Source organism: Bos grunniens, chromosome 1 (assembly GCF_055505025.1).
Source record: "Bos grunniens cultivar Pamir isolate PY7600 chromosome 1, Bosgru_T2T1.0, whole genome shotgun sequence".
Taxonomy (NCBI): domain Eukaryota; kingdom Metazoa; phylum Chordata; class Mammalia; order Artiodactyla; family Bovidae; genus Bos; species Bos grunniens.
This window is the reverse complement of record NC_141165.1, coordinates 93150379-93164787: the sequence shown is the minus strand read 5'-3', so window position 1 is coordinate 93164787 and position 14409 is coordinate 93150379. Positions and strand designations below refer to the sequence as shown.

General features: G+C 45.2%; 1 protein-coding gene across 3 annotated transcripts in view; it reads left to right on the top strand.

Moving 5' to 3' along the window:
- ARHGAP31 (Rho GTPase activating protein 31) overlaps nucleotides 1–14409 on the top strand; it is a 128441-nt gene that overhangs the window by 105556 nt on the left and 8476 nt on the right. For all 3 annotated transcript variants that reach the window (XM_086404540.1, XM_086404560.1, XM_086404550.1), the window contains exons 9-11: nucleotides 3634–3696; nucleotides 6216–6791; nucleotides 13101–13381. In XM_086404540.1, the coding sequence (XP_086260666.1) occupies nucleotides 3634–3696; nucleotides 6216–6791; nucleotides 13101–13381 (920 nt within the window). The remainder of the gene's footprint in view (nucleotides 1–3633; nucleotides 3697–6215; nucleotides 6792–13100; nucleotides 13382–14409) is intronic.

Sequence of the window (14409 nt, the reverse complement as noted above, 5' to 3'; positions counted from 1 at the left end):
TATGGTTTTTCCAGTAGTTATGTATGGATGTGAGAGCTGGACCATAAAGAAAGCTGAGCGCTGAAGAAATGATGCTTTTGAACTGTAGTGTTAGAGACAACTCTTTGAGAGTCCCTTGGAGTGCAAGGAGATCCAACTAGTCCATCCTAAAGGAAATCAGTCCTGAATATTCACTGGAACGACTGATGCTAAAGCTGAAACTCCAATACTTTGGCCACTTAATGTGAAGAACTGACTCACTGGAAAAAACCCTGATGCTGGGAAAGATTGAAGGCAGGAGGAGAAGGGGAAGACAGAGGATGAGATGGTTGGATGGCATCACCAACTAGATGGACATGAGTTTAGCAAGCTCTGGGGGTTGGTGATGGACAAGGAGGCCTTGCATGGTGTAGTCCTTGGGGTCACAATGAGTTGGACACAACTGAGCAACTGAACTGAGCTGACTGAAAGGGTAAGAAAAACTTGGGTACTGACTGAATGGAGATGCATAAACTCTGAAGTCTCCCAGACACATGTGTACTGGAATTTGTGTCAATGTATTATCAAACAGGAAGATTCTAGGGAATCTTTGAGCAGGGAAATAAAGCCACAGAGATAATCTAAGAGAGGGAACTCAAGGACCCAAAGAAAATGGGTGAGTGCATTTCCATGAGGCCAAGGTCCCAGGCAGAAAAAAAATAATCTAAATACAGTTAGCCAGACTTTCCTGGTGGTCCAGTGGTTAAGAATCCACCTGCCAATGAAAGGGGCGTGGATTCAATTCCTGGTTTGGGAAGATCCCACTTGCTGCAGAGCAACTAAGCCCGTGTGCTTAGAGCCTGTTCTCGTCAACAAGAGAAGCCATGCAATGAGAAGCCTGCACACTGCAATGAAGACCTAGTTCAGCCAAAAAGAAATAAGTAAATAAAACAAAACAAACAAACAAAGCCCTTTCCTGAAAGCCCAGGGGGATTCAGGTCTTTGAATGAATAAATAAATATCTACAGTTAGGCCTTCATATATGCATATGTGGGACATAAGGGTAGACAAGGCTGATTGTAGTTCACCATTTATATAAGGATCTTGAGCATCCAGTGGATTATGGTATCACCATTTATATAAGGATCTTGAGCATCCAGTGGATTATGGTATCTGTGGGGGTCCTGGAACCAATCCCCTGCAAATCCTGAGGACAACTGTATAGTCATAGACCACAGAACCCTGAGTGCTTAGTCACTGTCCAGACAAGGAGCCAGGGAATTGTTGGAGACTGTTCCCTTCTGTGTCCATCAGGGCCACAAGGAGCTTCATTGTCAGACAGAGGGTCCCACAGGAAAGGTGAACACTGATGGCCCTGCAGCCAGAAATGTTGTCCGTCCTCTCTGACACTCACAGTCACCAGGCAAAGTTTTGTCTCCGAATGCATGATTGGAGATCTCCTGGTGGTCTCATGGTTAGGATTCGGCACTTTCACTGCCATGGCTGGGGTTCAGTCCCTGGTCAGGGAACCGAGATCCCGCAAGCTGCATATGTGCTTGTGCTTAGTCACTCAGTTGTGTCTGACTCTTTGAGACCCCATGGACTATAGCCCGCCAGGCTTCTCTGTCCATGGGGATTCTCCAGGCAAGAATACTGGAGTGGGTTGCCATTTCCTCCTCCAGGGGATCTTGCCAACCCAGGGATCGAACCCAGGTCTCCCACGTTGCAGGCGGATTCTTTACCAGCTGAGCTACCAGAGAAGCTACCATGCAAACTGTATAGTGTAGCCAAAAGAAAAAATGAATACATGAATGAAAGGAGGCTGGCCAGGCAAGATTTTTTATTTGTTTGTTTCTAAATATTTATTTATTTGGCTGCGTCGAGTCTTGGTTGTTGTGGCATACAGGCTTTTTGTTGCAGCAAGCAGGCTTCATTGCCCCACAGCATATGGATCTTAGTTCCCCCACCAGGGATCAAACCCATGTCTCCTACATTTGATGGTGGGTCCTTAACCACTGGACCACCAGGGAAGTCCCAATGGCCAGCAGTTTTAGAAGTCATTTTGTAAACTTGTGGAAATAGTCGATCTTCCAAGGATGAGAATTCTGCTTACTTCTGAAAGGAAGGAGGTGGAAGGCAGTCTTGGCATCACCACTGCTAAGTCCTTCCAGAGCCCAGTGGGCCCCAGGCAGAGAAGCTCTGAGCCTGGGAGGCTAAGGGGTTAATTCAGAGCCTCTCAAAAGAAGCAGGATGTGGATCAAGAAGGAAAAAAGGAGCTTTGAAAGAGGGATTAAACAAGTGTGAGTTAGGACCCAACTCGGGCTAGGGCAACTCTGAGTGCTTATTTTAGAACCATCTCCTGGGTTCTCCCTTGTTGCTGAGCCCTGGTTTATCTTGAATAACATCAGCAACAACAACAATAAACAATAATGACTTCTTCAGCATTTACTTGATTCTAGATTAATACAACCTACTTTATATGCATTACTCATTTCATCCTCATAACAGCTCTACTTTTCTTCGTTTTCATGCCAAAAAAATGAAAGTTCAAAAAGGTAAGCTGCTTATCTGAGCCCAACAGTGGGAGAATTGGGATTCAAAGTCAGATCTTTCTGGATCCAAAGTTATCTTAAAGCTGCTTCTAAAGAGTTACTTTAGAAGCCCTGGCCAGCTTCTAAATGGCCCTCTCTCCCATCCTAGCAAGTTTGACCTGGAAGGAACTACCTTCCAGCCAGTTTGGCTTCCTGAAAAGAGATGATTTTGTGAAAATGCTTATGCCTATACATGGACTAATAAGTTTTCACACTCTCCTGAAAACCTGCTTAAGTGGCTTACAAAGGTGCAGAGTCCTTCAGGCACATAGCAGGTGCTCAAAAAAGGTCTGTTTGGTTGGGATCTGCTCCAGGGTGAGGTTGGTGGGTGAGAGCTTTAGGGGAGCAACCAGACTGTGGACCTCAAGAAGCAGAGCTGCTTGTGGGAGAAGGGTGACCCACGGGGAAAAGGTGACTCCTGAGAGACAGGGGGAAAGTTCCCTGGGCCCTCTCACCTGTTGCACTAAATTTCTGGTTGTTGAGCAGTGTAGCTACAGTCAAGAATCCTGCTGCCTGGCCCATCACCTAGGAGGCGTTACCTGGAGCCCCATGGGTTTTACCCTATGGATGAATCTTTGAATCTTTTTTGTAAAGTAAAATTGGGTTCAGGACTCCTCATTGGCTCAGCTTCCCTGGTGGCTTAGATGGTAAAGCGTCTGCCTGCAACGCGGGAGACCCATGTTTGATCCCTGGGTTGGGAAGATCTCCTGGAGAAGGAAATGGCAACCCACTCCAGTATTCTTGCCTGGAGAATCCCACGGACAGAGGAGCCTGGTAGGCTACAGTCCATGGGGTTGCAAAGAGCCGGACACAACTGAGCCACCTTCATACTCATTGGCTCATCAGAGCTTTGTGACAAAATTGTAATCTACCTTTCTCTGTAAAATGTTAATAAACCTTTGATCTATAATTGCCCTATTTTTATAAGGTCAGTCCCCTAAAGAAAGTGAGAACATCTAAGGTGACATGGAGACTGTTTTTCAAAGGAAAGAGATTTCCCTGTTGTACTTACAGTCTGACCTATTGTTCTAAACACTTCCTCCGGAAGTGCATTCATCACGGATGTTCTTTCTTTTGTCTTTAGTGGAAAAGGCTACCATCCGACCAGCTAAAAGCATGGACTCACTGTGCTCAGTGCCTGTGGAAGGTAAGCTCTCCCAGCTGGGTTGGGAACTGGGAATCACGGCTGGAGGAGTGGCGCCCCCACACAGGACTTGCTTCAGCAACCCCAGAAGCTGCTCATCTCCAGTCTTGCTCACACGCAATCCCCCAGGCCCAGACTCCTCCATGACCCTGAACTTCAGACGCCCACATAGCCCCTTCTCCCAGAGGCCTGTTTCTCCAGCCTTCCTCCAACCGTAGCTGGAGACAACAGCCTCTTTACATTCCGTCCTGAAGCAGATAATAGATCAACACCTGAAAACTAAGGCAGAAGTGGCTCCCTCTTGGGGCATAAAGAAGAGTTTTGAATTTAGGTGTTTCCATAGGCATTGGCTTCATTGTGTTTGTCAATTCAGGATTTTGAGTTGGGAGATTCATTCCTTCATTCATTAATAAACACCGACGGCACCAGCCTGGCACACAGCTGGTCCTCGCTTATTGGAGTAGATGCGCACATAGCTGCATGCCAGCCGACACCCATCACCAAAGCAGCACCTCACCACGTTGGTTCTTACAGCTTCAGCCTTAAGAGACTGACACGCTGTCGCCCTCACTTCTGTTTTTGTTAACTAACAAGCTAACAAGGATTTTTGTAGTTAGCAAGCATTGCTACAACTTGAAAGACCCAGGGCTTCCCTAGCAGTAGGCTGTTTAAACTCCCCCATACTTAAACCATAACTTTCCAGTCCAAAATAATACAAGATATTTTGCTCTTTGATAAATGAGGCAGCCTGAAACAAAACAGAAAATCTTTAGAAACGACTTTGAAAAAAATAATTCTAAACTTGTAAAATATTCAGTGAGGTCTTTTTAAGCGGACACGATCCTTTTAGCATTTTCACACCTTTATATTCATCACTTTGCTTGATTCTGAAACCTCTTGGGGGCAGTTCTTGCCCAGTTTTGCAGAATTTAATATTTCAAAAGCTAGGTCACCACTTCCGTGGGCATTGGGGAGGTTATCTAACCTCTCAAGTCTGGTTTTTTCATGTGTTCAGGGAGATAATTACACTTCTCCTACAGAGTGTTTTTAAGAATTTTAAATCCAATGTTATCTAAGATGTAGCACTTTGTGAGAATTCTTTTCCAGATCCCTGGCAATTCGGTTGCTGTCCCCTCAGCTTTGTTATTTCCCATACAGACTTTTCTTTGCCTTCACTTCTAAGTTAGTCAGGAGCTCACTCCTTGCAGCTGTGCTTTCTAACATTTAGTTAATTTACATTTCTAGTTTCTGAGCCTCTGAATCAGCAGGAAGAAGCCTGGGAAAAGGCGGAAAGGTCTAGCTGAGGACGGCATCTCTTTCCTTGCTGGGAAATCTAACCCTTGTCTGGGTCCATCTGCCAGAGAAAACTTAATAAGTTTTAAAGTTTTAAAATGAAACAAGACTCTGTTATTTTGGCCTTTTTGTCTTCACCTTCATTTTGAGCAAACACCATTTTGTCATCTCCCATCATCTTTTTATTTTTTCATGATCTACATTTAATGCTTGGTGGATGACTGTTCCATTTAGCCATTTCAGCAGTATCTTTCTTTTGGAAACTGCTCTACCTGCAAAGTTTAACTCAGATACATGTGTTGTTGTTCAGTTGCTCAGTCATGTCAGACTCTTTTTGACCCCATGGACTGCAGCATGCCAGGCTTCCCTGTCTTTCACTATCCTTCCCTGTCCCAGAGTTTGCTCAAATTCATGTCCATTGAGTCGGTGATGCCCTCCAACTCTCTCATCCTCTGTCGTCCCCTTCTCCTCCTGCCCTCCACTTTTCCTAGCATCAGGGTCCTTTTCCAGTGAGTCGACTCTTCACATCAGGTGGCCAAAGTATTGGAGCTTCAGCTTCAGCATCAGTCCTTCTGGTGAATATTCAGGGTTGATTTCCTTTAGAATTGACTGGTTTGGTCTCCTTGCAGTCCAAGGGACTCTTAAGAGAGTCTTCTCCAGCACACAATTCAAAAGCATCTATTCTTCAACTTTCAGTCTTCTTTATGGTCCAACTCTTACATCCATATGTGACCTCTGGAAAAACCATAGGTTTGACTATGATACATGTGACACAGCAGAAGGTTCTATCAAGATATCATAAGAAAATTCTGTGCACATGTTTCCTCTTGTCAACCAAATGTTAGGTACCTGTCTTTATTAGGATAGCTATACCCTTATTGATGAGCTTCCCTGCTGGCTCAGTGGTAAAGAATCTACCTGCCAATGCAGGAGACACAGCTTCCATCTCTGGGTCAGGAAGATCCCCAGCGGAAGGAAATGGCAACCCACTGCAGTATTCTCGCCTGGGAAATCCCTTTGACAGAGGAGCCTGGTGGGCTACAGTCCATGGGTCACTAAAGAGTCGGACACGACTGAGTGACTAAACAACAACATACCCTTATTAGCATGCTGTGCCCTTCCAGTCTTGCCAGTATTCATTCAAGTATTGTGTGCTGGCCCTTCCTGGAAGTCTCTGCAGTGAGGCCTGTACTCAGACTGCTGACCAGGTTTGTTTGCTTTTTCACCAGGGAAAGAAACCAAAGGAAATTTCAATCGAACCGTCACCACTGGTGGATTTTTCATCCCAGCAGCGAAAATGCACTCGACTAGCACTGGCAGCTCCTGTGACCTCAGCAAGCAGGAGGGCGAATGGGGCCAGGAGGGGATGCCGGCAGGGGCGGAAGGCGGCTTTGATGTGGGCGGAGACCGAAGCCAGCCGCAAGGGGCTCAGGCCCGGGGCCCGCCTGAGCAGCTGAAGGTGTTCCGACCCATCGAAGATCCTGAGAGCGAGCAAACAGCCCCGAAGATGCTGGGCATGTTCTACACCTCAAACGACAGCCCCAGCAGATCTGTCTTTACCAGCAGCCTCTTCCAAATGGAGCCTTCTCCCCGTCACCAGCGCAAGGCCCTGAACATTTCCAAGCCCTTTGCCGTATCTGTGCCACTCCGTGTATCAGCTGTCATCAGCACCAACAGCACCCCATGCCGAACCCCCCCAAAGGAGCTACAGTCTCTTTCCAGCCTGGAAGAGTTTTCTTTCCAGGGCTCAGACAGTGGAGATTGGCCCGAAGAGGAGAAGCCACTGAGTGCTGAGACTTCTACAGGTAAAAGAGGAGGAGAGGGTCTCTTTCCATTGCAAGAAAGGAAAAACCAAACTTAAACATTGTCTTGTTGCAAGACAATGTAGAGAAGTGGTTAGGACCATGGGCTCTGGAGCCAGCCTGCCTGGTTACAAGTCCAGGCTCAGCCATTTTGCTGTACAGTCTTCAACAAGTTTACATAACCACTCCATGCCTCAGCTTCTTGATCTGTAAAATGGGAATATTAAATTGTGAGTATTAGTTAATACATGTAAAGCTTTCAGAACAGGGTCTAGTACATAGCAAGTACGGTGTAAATGTTACTTGTTATTATTTTATTCATTCATATAGTGAGAAGGAAGGGGAGGGAAACTCACGGAATGGAATGCAGAGCTGGAATTGGGGATTCAGCTCTTCCAGACACAATCTCTCCATCCACCCATCCCAAATTTCTACCTCATGTCTGCCGGGAACATGGCTAGCAGCCTGAGCAATGAGAAGGAGCATCTACCTCTCAGTTTCCTTGTATCAAACACAGCGAGGACTCTGATTGGGTCTGCTTGGGTCACATGCCCAGCCTTGGGCCAATCACTGTGGCTGGACAAATAGGATTCTAAGATTGGCCAAGCTTGAGGCTCTGGGCCCTCTCTGGGGTGAGAACCAACAACCAACTGTGAGCAACACAAAAGGGAAATAGTGAGAACCTCAGAGGAAAGGATGACTGAGAGACAAACCAACAGATTCTCATTGTGGTTTAAGAATATTTCTATCTCAATTAGCAGCAGCAACTTTTTCTGATTACTTATCATGATGTCAGGCACTGTCCTAAGGGTTCTACATGAGTTATCTCATTTCTCCTCACAACAACTCCTTGAGGTTATTATATAGTTGCTAAGAGAGGAATTTGTTAACTTGCCTGAGGGCTCCTAGCAAGGGCATATAAAAGTCAGGATTTTAATCCAGACTTTTAGAAAATCCAAGCATTCTGCCATGCTCCCTCTCATGTTTGCTATGGGCTGTAGGGTTACAAAGATTCTTAAAATGCAATTCCTTCCCCCAGCAGGCTCACAGGCTAGGAAGGGAAGCTGAAGCCCTGAGCCCTCCTGCAGCACAGGGTGAACTGGTAGAAGTAGCCTAACACCCTCCTTGGGCTTTTTTTTTTTTTTTTCTTTTTTGAGAATTTATTTTTTACATTGAAGTATAGTTGATTTATAGTGTTGTGTTAATTTTTGCTGTACAGCAAAGTGATTCAGTTATACATACAAATACATTTTTAATATTCTTTCCCATTAAAGTTTGTCATAGGATGTTGAATATAGTTATCTGTGCTACACAGTGGGACCTTGTTGTTTGTCCATTCCATATGTAACAGTTTACATCTGCTAACCGCATCCTCCCGAAAGCCCTCCCACTTGGCAGGCACAAGTCTGTTCTCTCTGCCCACCAGTCTGTTTCTGTTTTGCAGACAGGTTCATTTGTGTCATATTTTAAAGGTTTTTTTTTGACCTGGACCATTTTTAAAGTCTTTATTGAATTGTCACAATATTGTTTCTGTTTTACGTTTTGTTTTTTTGGCCACAAGGCATGTGGGATCTTAGTTCCCCAACCAGGGATTGAACCCACACCCCCTACCATGCAAGGTGAAGTATTAACCACTGGACTGCCAGGGAAGTTCCCATTTGTGTCATATTTTAGATTCCATATTCAAGTAATATCCACGTACAAGTGATATCAGATGGTGTTTATCTTTCTCTTTCTGACTTACTTCACTTAGGATGATAATCTCTAGTTGCATCCATGTTGCTGCAAATGGCATTATTTCATTCTTCTTGTGGCTGAGTAGTATTCCATTGTACATATGTATCACATCTCCTTTATCCATTCATCTGTTGATGGGCATTTAGGTTTTTCCACATCTTGGCTATTATGAACAGTGCTGCTATGAATGTAGGGGTGCATGTATCTTTTTTGATTGTAGTTTTGTCTGGATCTATGCTCCATTGGGCTTTTGAATGAAGGAGCACATAAGTTCCCAAAATGTTATGAAAGAGGGGTTCAGAAAAGAGATCAATAGCATGGAGCAGTCCTCTCAGGAGGATTCCAGGAGTCCTTCTCAGAAGTGGTGACATTTGGGCCTTTATTAACGTGTAGGACTTTTTAATGCAGAAGATATGGAAAAGGGTGTTCTGCGCCGAGAGGCACTGGACCATTATGAGAAGTGTATAGATTTTGGACTCCAGCTGGAAGGGTCCAGATTTGAGCTTCACCACTTTGGGGCAGCATGAGAGCTGGTTGGTATCTCTGAGCCTGTTTCTGTTCTGCAGAGCAGAGATGGCTCCTGTCTCAAGGGCTGGGATGAGTTCTGCACGGGAGATTGTTCATGAAATGCCTGCTTAGAGTGTGGCCCTCAGAGGACGCTCAGTAAACATTCTCCTCCCCCTTCCCTTCAGGATGGGGCACAAGAGGGGTAAAAACTCAGAGGTGTTAAGTGACACCCTGTCTGGAGAATGCTCTATGGGCTGGTGTGGGGTGAAACAGGGGGAGGGCTAGAAGAGGAAGTGAAACCTTTGAGGAAAAAAGTGTTTCTAAAGGCTTTTATGTGACTGGTTGTCCTTCTTAAAAGAGAGGGTCCCCAGGACCCAAGAGGTCTTTGGCAGACAATCTGTTATCTTTTTTACCCTCTCTCCTTCCATCTCTCTAAATCAGAATACCCAGTCTGTATCAAATTGGTCTTGGAAAGACACTGATGGAGGTGCCAGCCTGCTTCCCTGACTGTGACTACTGACAGCCAGGGCAGAATGAGGGACCTCATAGGAGGCAGCCATGTGACTCTAGGACCAGTGGCCAGAGGGAGATGCCAAAAGTTTCAGGGACATTGCGGGGCAGGTGGGGGCTTACCTTTGTCTCTGGTGGGGTTAGGTTAACATCGGTTCTAATTACCTTCATAATTATTCCAAATGAAGAACTCCACCTTCCTTAATACATTATTTTTTATTTCTTCTGTGCAATAGCAATAGTTAAAAGAAAAAGAATTAAGACAATTTTCCAGGTAACCCGATTCAAAGTTTTAGTCACTCTGCTCAAACCCATTCTTCTACTTTTGGCCAAACTTCTACTTCCATCCCATCTACCAAAACTCTCATGGCCATGCTGACCTTCAAGGGAGGCTGAGAAGTGTGGCTGACTGGATGATCAGGTACCTAGCTAAACTTGAGTGGCTGAGATGGTTCTATTTCAAAATTAGGAAGAGAAAGGATACTAGGGGACATTAGAAGTCTCTATCTCCATGGTCACCCACTTCATATATAAAGCATCCCATGTGGCAATCTGACAATGCCCTTCCTCCTCTTTTGAGCTACAGAGACTCCTTTACAGCTTACAAGTACCCAGCCACAGCAAGTACTGGACTGCTAGTCCCTTACACGATAGTTTCTTGACATAGGTACTGCCTCTGTGCTGAGAAGCTTAACCCAGGGATGGGCATCACATACGAGTGGAAAGAAAATGGTAACCCGATGGCTTAGCCACACACAGGTAATAACAGTGAATGCTGTAGGAAGTGGAGAGGGAGAGTGCAGTCTGGGGAGGCTCCATAAGATATGTTATTAGGTTACTATCTTGAAATGGGGAAGGTTTGAGTCTCAGGAAGGACCAGAGCAGGGAAGTATAAGGCCGGTCAGGGGTACTGGGTCTGCTCACTGTCTACCCCAGGGAGTGGGAGGAGAGTGGACATGTGGCCGGGCCAGAGTGAGGAGGGCTTTGAGCGGGACAGAGAGTGATCTGAACAAGCTCACATGCACTGCAGGCCTTTCTCCCACTCCCCGCTTCAAGAGTCTGCGGCCAACAAATGGAAGACCCCGAGCTTTGCAAAAAGAGACAGTGGCCAACATCCAACTAAGGGATCTTCGTAGAAGGGGAAGAAAACATTTTTTTTTAAATCACTGATGCATTACCCTCTTACCCAGAAGCTTCACTTCCAAAAATTTGTCCTAAATAAGTAGCTGCACAAGCACAAAATGTGTATGCATACCATGGCATTATTTATAATAGCAAAAGACGGGACACATCTCAAACGTCATCTTTAGGAGATGGATTGAATAACCAGGATGCATTCCCATAGTTGAATTCCATGGGATTCATAGCCTTGTGAGCCCTGCACCCCTTCCTCAGGCTCTTATGCATCCGCGAGGGATAGTTTCTTTGCACAATTCTGCCTCAAGTGTCTGCCTTGTGTTTCTGGTTTTCTGCCTCGGGGCTTTTTCTGAAGGGAGACTCTTACCCAGCCCTTGCTCAGGAAAGCCCAGAAGTGTGGAGTTTAACTAAGGCAGCTGTCAACCAGTAGGTGATGGGAGTCAGTGGGCTAATGAGCCTGCTGCCCACCCTTGGTGGAATAACTCTGGGGCACATTTCCTCATGGCTCTTCAGAGGGTCACCGAGGACTGCATTCTGGTTGCTCTGGTTGTGGTAACACTTTATTGACATTTCCTCCATCTCACCTCCTCACTCCTGTTTCCAGGGACCACCTTTCAAATAAGCCGCCTGCTGCCAGGCCCTTGACTAAGGCTCTATTTTGAGGGGAACTCAAACTCAGCCACATCCTAAAGAAAATGAAAATGAAAGTTGCTCAGTCATGCCCATCTCTTCGCGATCCTGTGGACTATACAGTCCGTTGAATTCTCTAAGCCTAAATACTGGAATGGGTAGTCTTTTACGTCTTCAGGGGATCTTCCCAACCCAGGGATTAAACCCAGGTCTCCTGCATTGCCGGCGGATTCTTTACTAGCTGAGCCACAAGGCAAGCCCACATCCTAAAGAACAGTCAATTTCGTTATATACTAACATGGCATAGACTTCAAGATAGGTTCTTAAGTAAAAAAACGCAAAGCAAGAACAGTATAGATCACATGTGTAATATAGATCATATTACACATTTGTGTAATAAAGGTGGGGAATGAAAAATAGATGGTACAAGTATCTGCTTATCCATGCAGAAATGAACTATGGCAGAATAAACCAGAAACTAATAAAAATGGTTCTCCATAGGAGACAGTGAGGGTGTGGAACAGACTGGAAGCAACACAGGGATGAAAGCTAAACTTTTCTGAGGTCATTGTTTCATATAATTTTAACTTTTCAACTCTGTAGTTGTTTTACATATTCAAAAACTAAATTAAATTTCAAAAAACAAGCCTGCCAAGTGATGGGCAGGAGAAAACAGCACTGTTGTCAGGTCTGAAGTGTTATTCGTTCCGACCTCAGGATGCTGTTACTGGGTCTGACTGAGCTTCAAGGCCATCGTGTGGTCAGAAGCCTTGAGTTAAGTCACCAGCATAACTAGTGGCAATGAAAAGAATTTGTTCTTAATCAATAAACTTTCCTGAGCTTGTACTCTATGTCAGACTCTATACTAGGCGCTTTGCCTCCCTAATGTTCTTTATCTTTACAACAGCCCTGTAATATGTTATTATATAGTATTATGCCATGTACCAAGATTACAAGATTCATTGAGAAACTAACATTTGAACTCAGGCTTCTTTAATTCCAATGTAAATAATATCACTGAGGATCTTCTATATAACCAGCACTGTGCAAGGTATGGAGACTTTATCCTACACTGTGGAAACAGCCTTATATGGTGAAATAGGACCTTCTTCATGAAAGGCATTAGGGGCCAAACATGAGATTTGCTGCCTCTACTCTCTGTCTGCTGTTTAAGATCAGAGTTGAATCACTTTAGATGTAAATATATATCCAAGTGAATGTGCAGGTAGTCCCTGAGAAGAGTCACATAGGAAGCTGCAGTCATAATCATAATACATCTTTGTAGCTTGGTGTAGATAACAGATTTCTGTGACCTTAGACAGCAAGCAAAAGACTGGATTAGTACCAGGTTTCTCAACCTCAACACTACTGACATTTTGGACTGGGTAACTGTGGGGGTTTGTCTTATGCTTTGTAGGATATTTAGAAGTGTTCCTGGCTTCCGCCCACTAGATGTCAGTAGCCACTTCCCCCACCTGGTTGCAACAACCAGCAGTGTCTCCAGACATTGCCAAATGTCCCCTGGAGAGGGGAGGACTCAATGGTTCCCAGTTGAAAACAACTGGACCAGATGATCTTCGAGGTCCCTCCCACTTCCAGCATTCTGAGACTCTGGGATCTGAGGACAGATCATTGATAGGAGGAAAGGGTAAAGAATGTGAGGGAGTAGTGAGCTGGGAGAATCCCCTCCATCCTTGTGAAGCAGAGCTAGTCCAGGACTATGACTGTGCTGGGAATGGCCCCTCTTGACATGGAGTCTCCTTCAGCTGATAACTCTTATCCTCATTGCAGCATCTGTACCTAAGAAGGCAGCTCTCGAGAATACCAAGCCAGGACCAGACACGGTGAGAACACTGGAATGCAGCAAAGGCCTTCCCCTGGAGCCAGGCACCCAAGTGGAGGAGAAGAAAACCTCAGAAAGCCCCCTGGGTTCTCAGCATTCAAGTGAATTAGAGAAGAAGCTGGATGAAGAGAAGGTGGTGGAGGAGAGTGGAGAGACCAGCCAGGTGGCGGCCAGCGCTCTGCAGGAGAACCCCGGGGCCAGAGCTGAAGCAGTGTTTCTCCATGAGATGGTAAGGTAGACTCACTGCCTGGTCCAGTCAGTAGGGTCTTCATTTTTCAAGGGCTCTTGGTACAGTTTAAAGTTTTTTTTTTTGCTGTTTGTTTACTTGTTTGAAGAACCAGTTTATGCCAAAGAGACTTTAGGGCACAGCATTCTAATCAGGTCTGGGATTTTTTTTTTCTGCAGTGAACTTTTCAGGGGTCCTGTGGTGATAATAAGTAACCATTCAGCTCAAGTTCCCTAGGACAAACTCAGCTCTAAATATTTCTGACCTGAAGTAACCATAAATCAGTAATTTGCTGGGAATGTGATGACATTCAATCCAGAAAGCAGGACAAAACCTGCTTGTCATGTCCTGGGCCCAAACATGATGACCACTCATGGGGGCCAGCTCTCTTCTTCCAGACATTCTGGGTAGACGTTATCTGTGCTTGTTTGTGAAAATCTTCTGTAAGATTTTCAGGATCTATTCCGTCCTCCTATGGCTCTGGAGAACTTTAAACATGATGCCAGAGCATACTGAACCTTTCCCACCTTTCAGAGGTGGGATTTTCCAAGGTTCTGGGGGAAGGGATATCATTGCTTAAGCTGAAGTTTGAGGAGGTTTTCTAGGGACACCGAGAGAGGAGTCTTGCATTTGGGAAATACCTCTGGTGACCTGAGTGTGACTTGGAGGAGTATGCCAGAGGAGAAAAGGACTTTGCCTTTTAAGTAGCTTTCAGGAACTTGGTCTCTGGGACGGGTATAAAAGGCTTATGGGCTAAAGTTAGGGCAGTGCAGGGCCACCACAGTGGCCTCCAGAGGGCTGATTAAGGGTTCCTGTACAGTATGTTTGTATTTATAGAAAGAGAAAGATGCAAACATTATTTTGGGGATTGAACTCTGGGAGGGATAAAGTATGAATTGCATTGCTTTGAGAAGCAGATGAAGTTTATGGTAGGAGAACCAGGCTGGATTCATGAGAACAAGTAAAAGCAGCAATTCATTCATTCATTTAAAAACATGTATTAAATACCTATATTGTGTGAGACACACTGC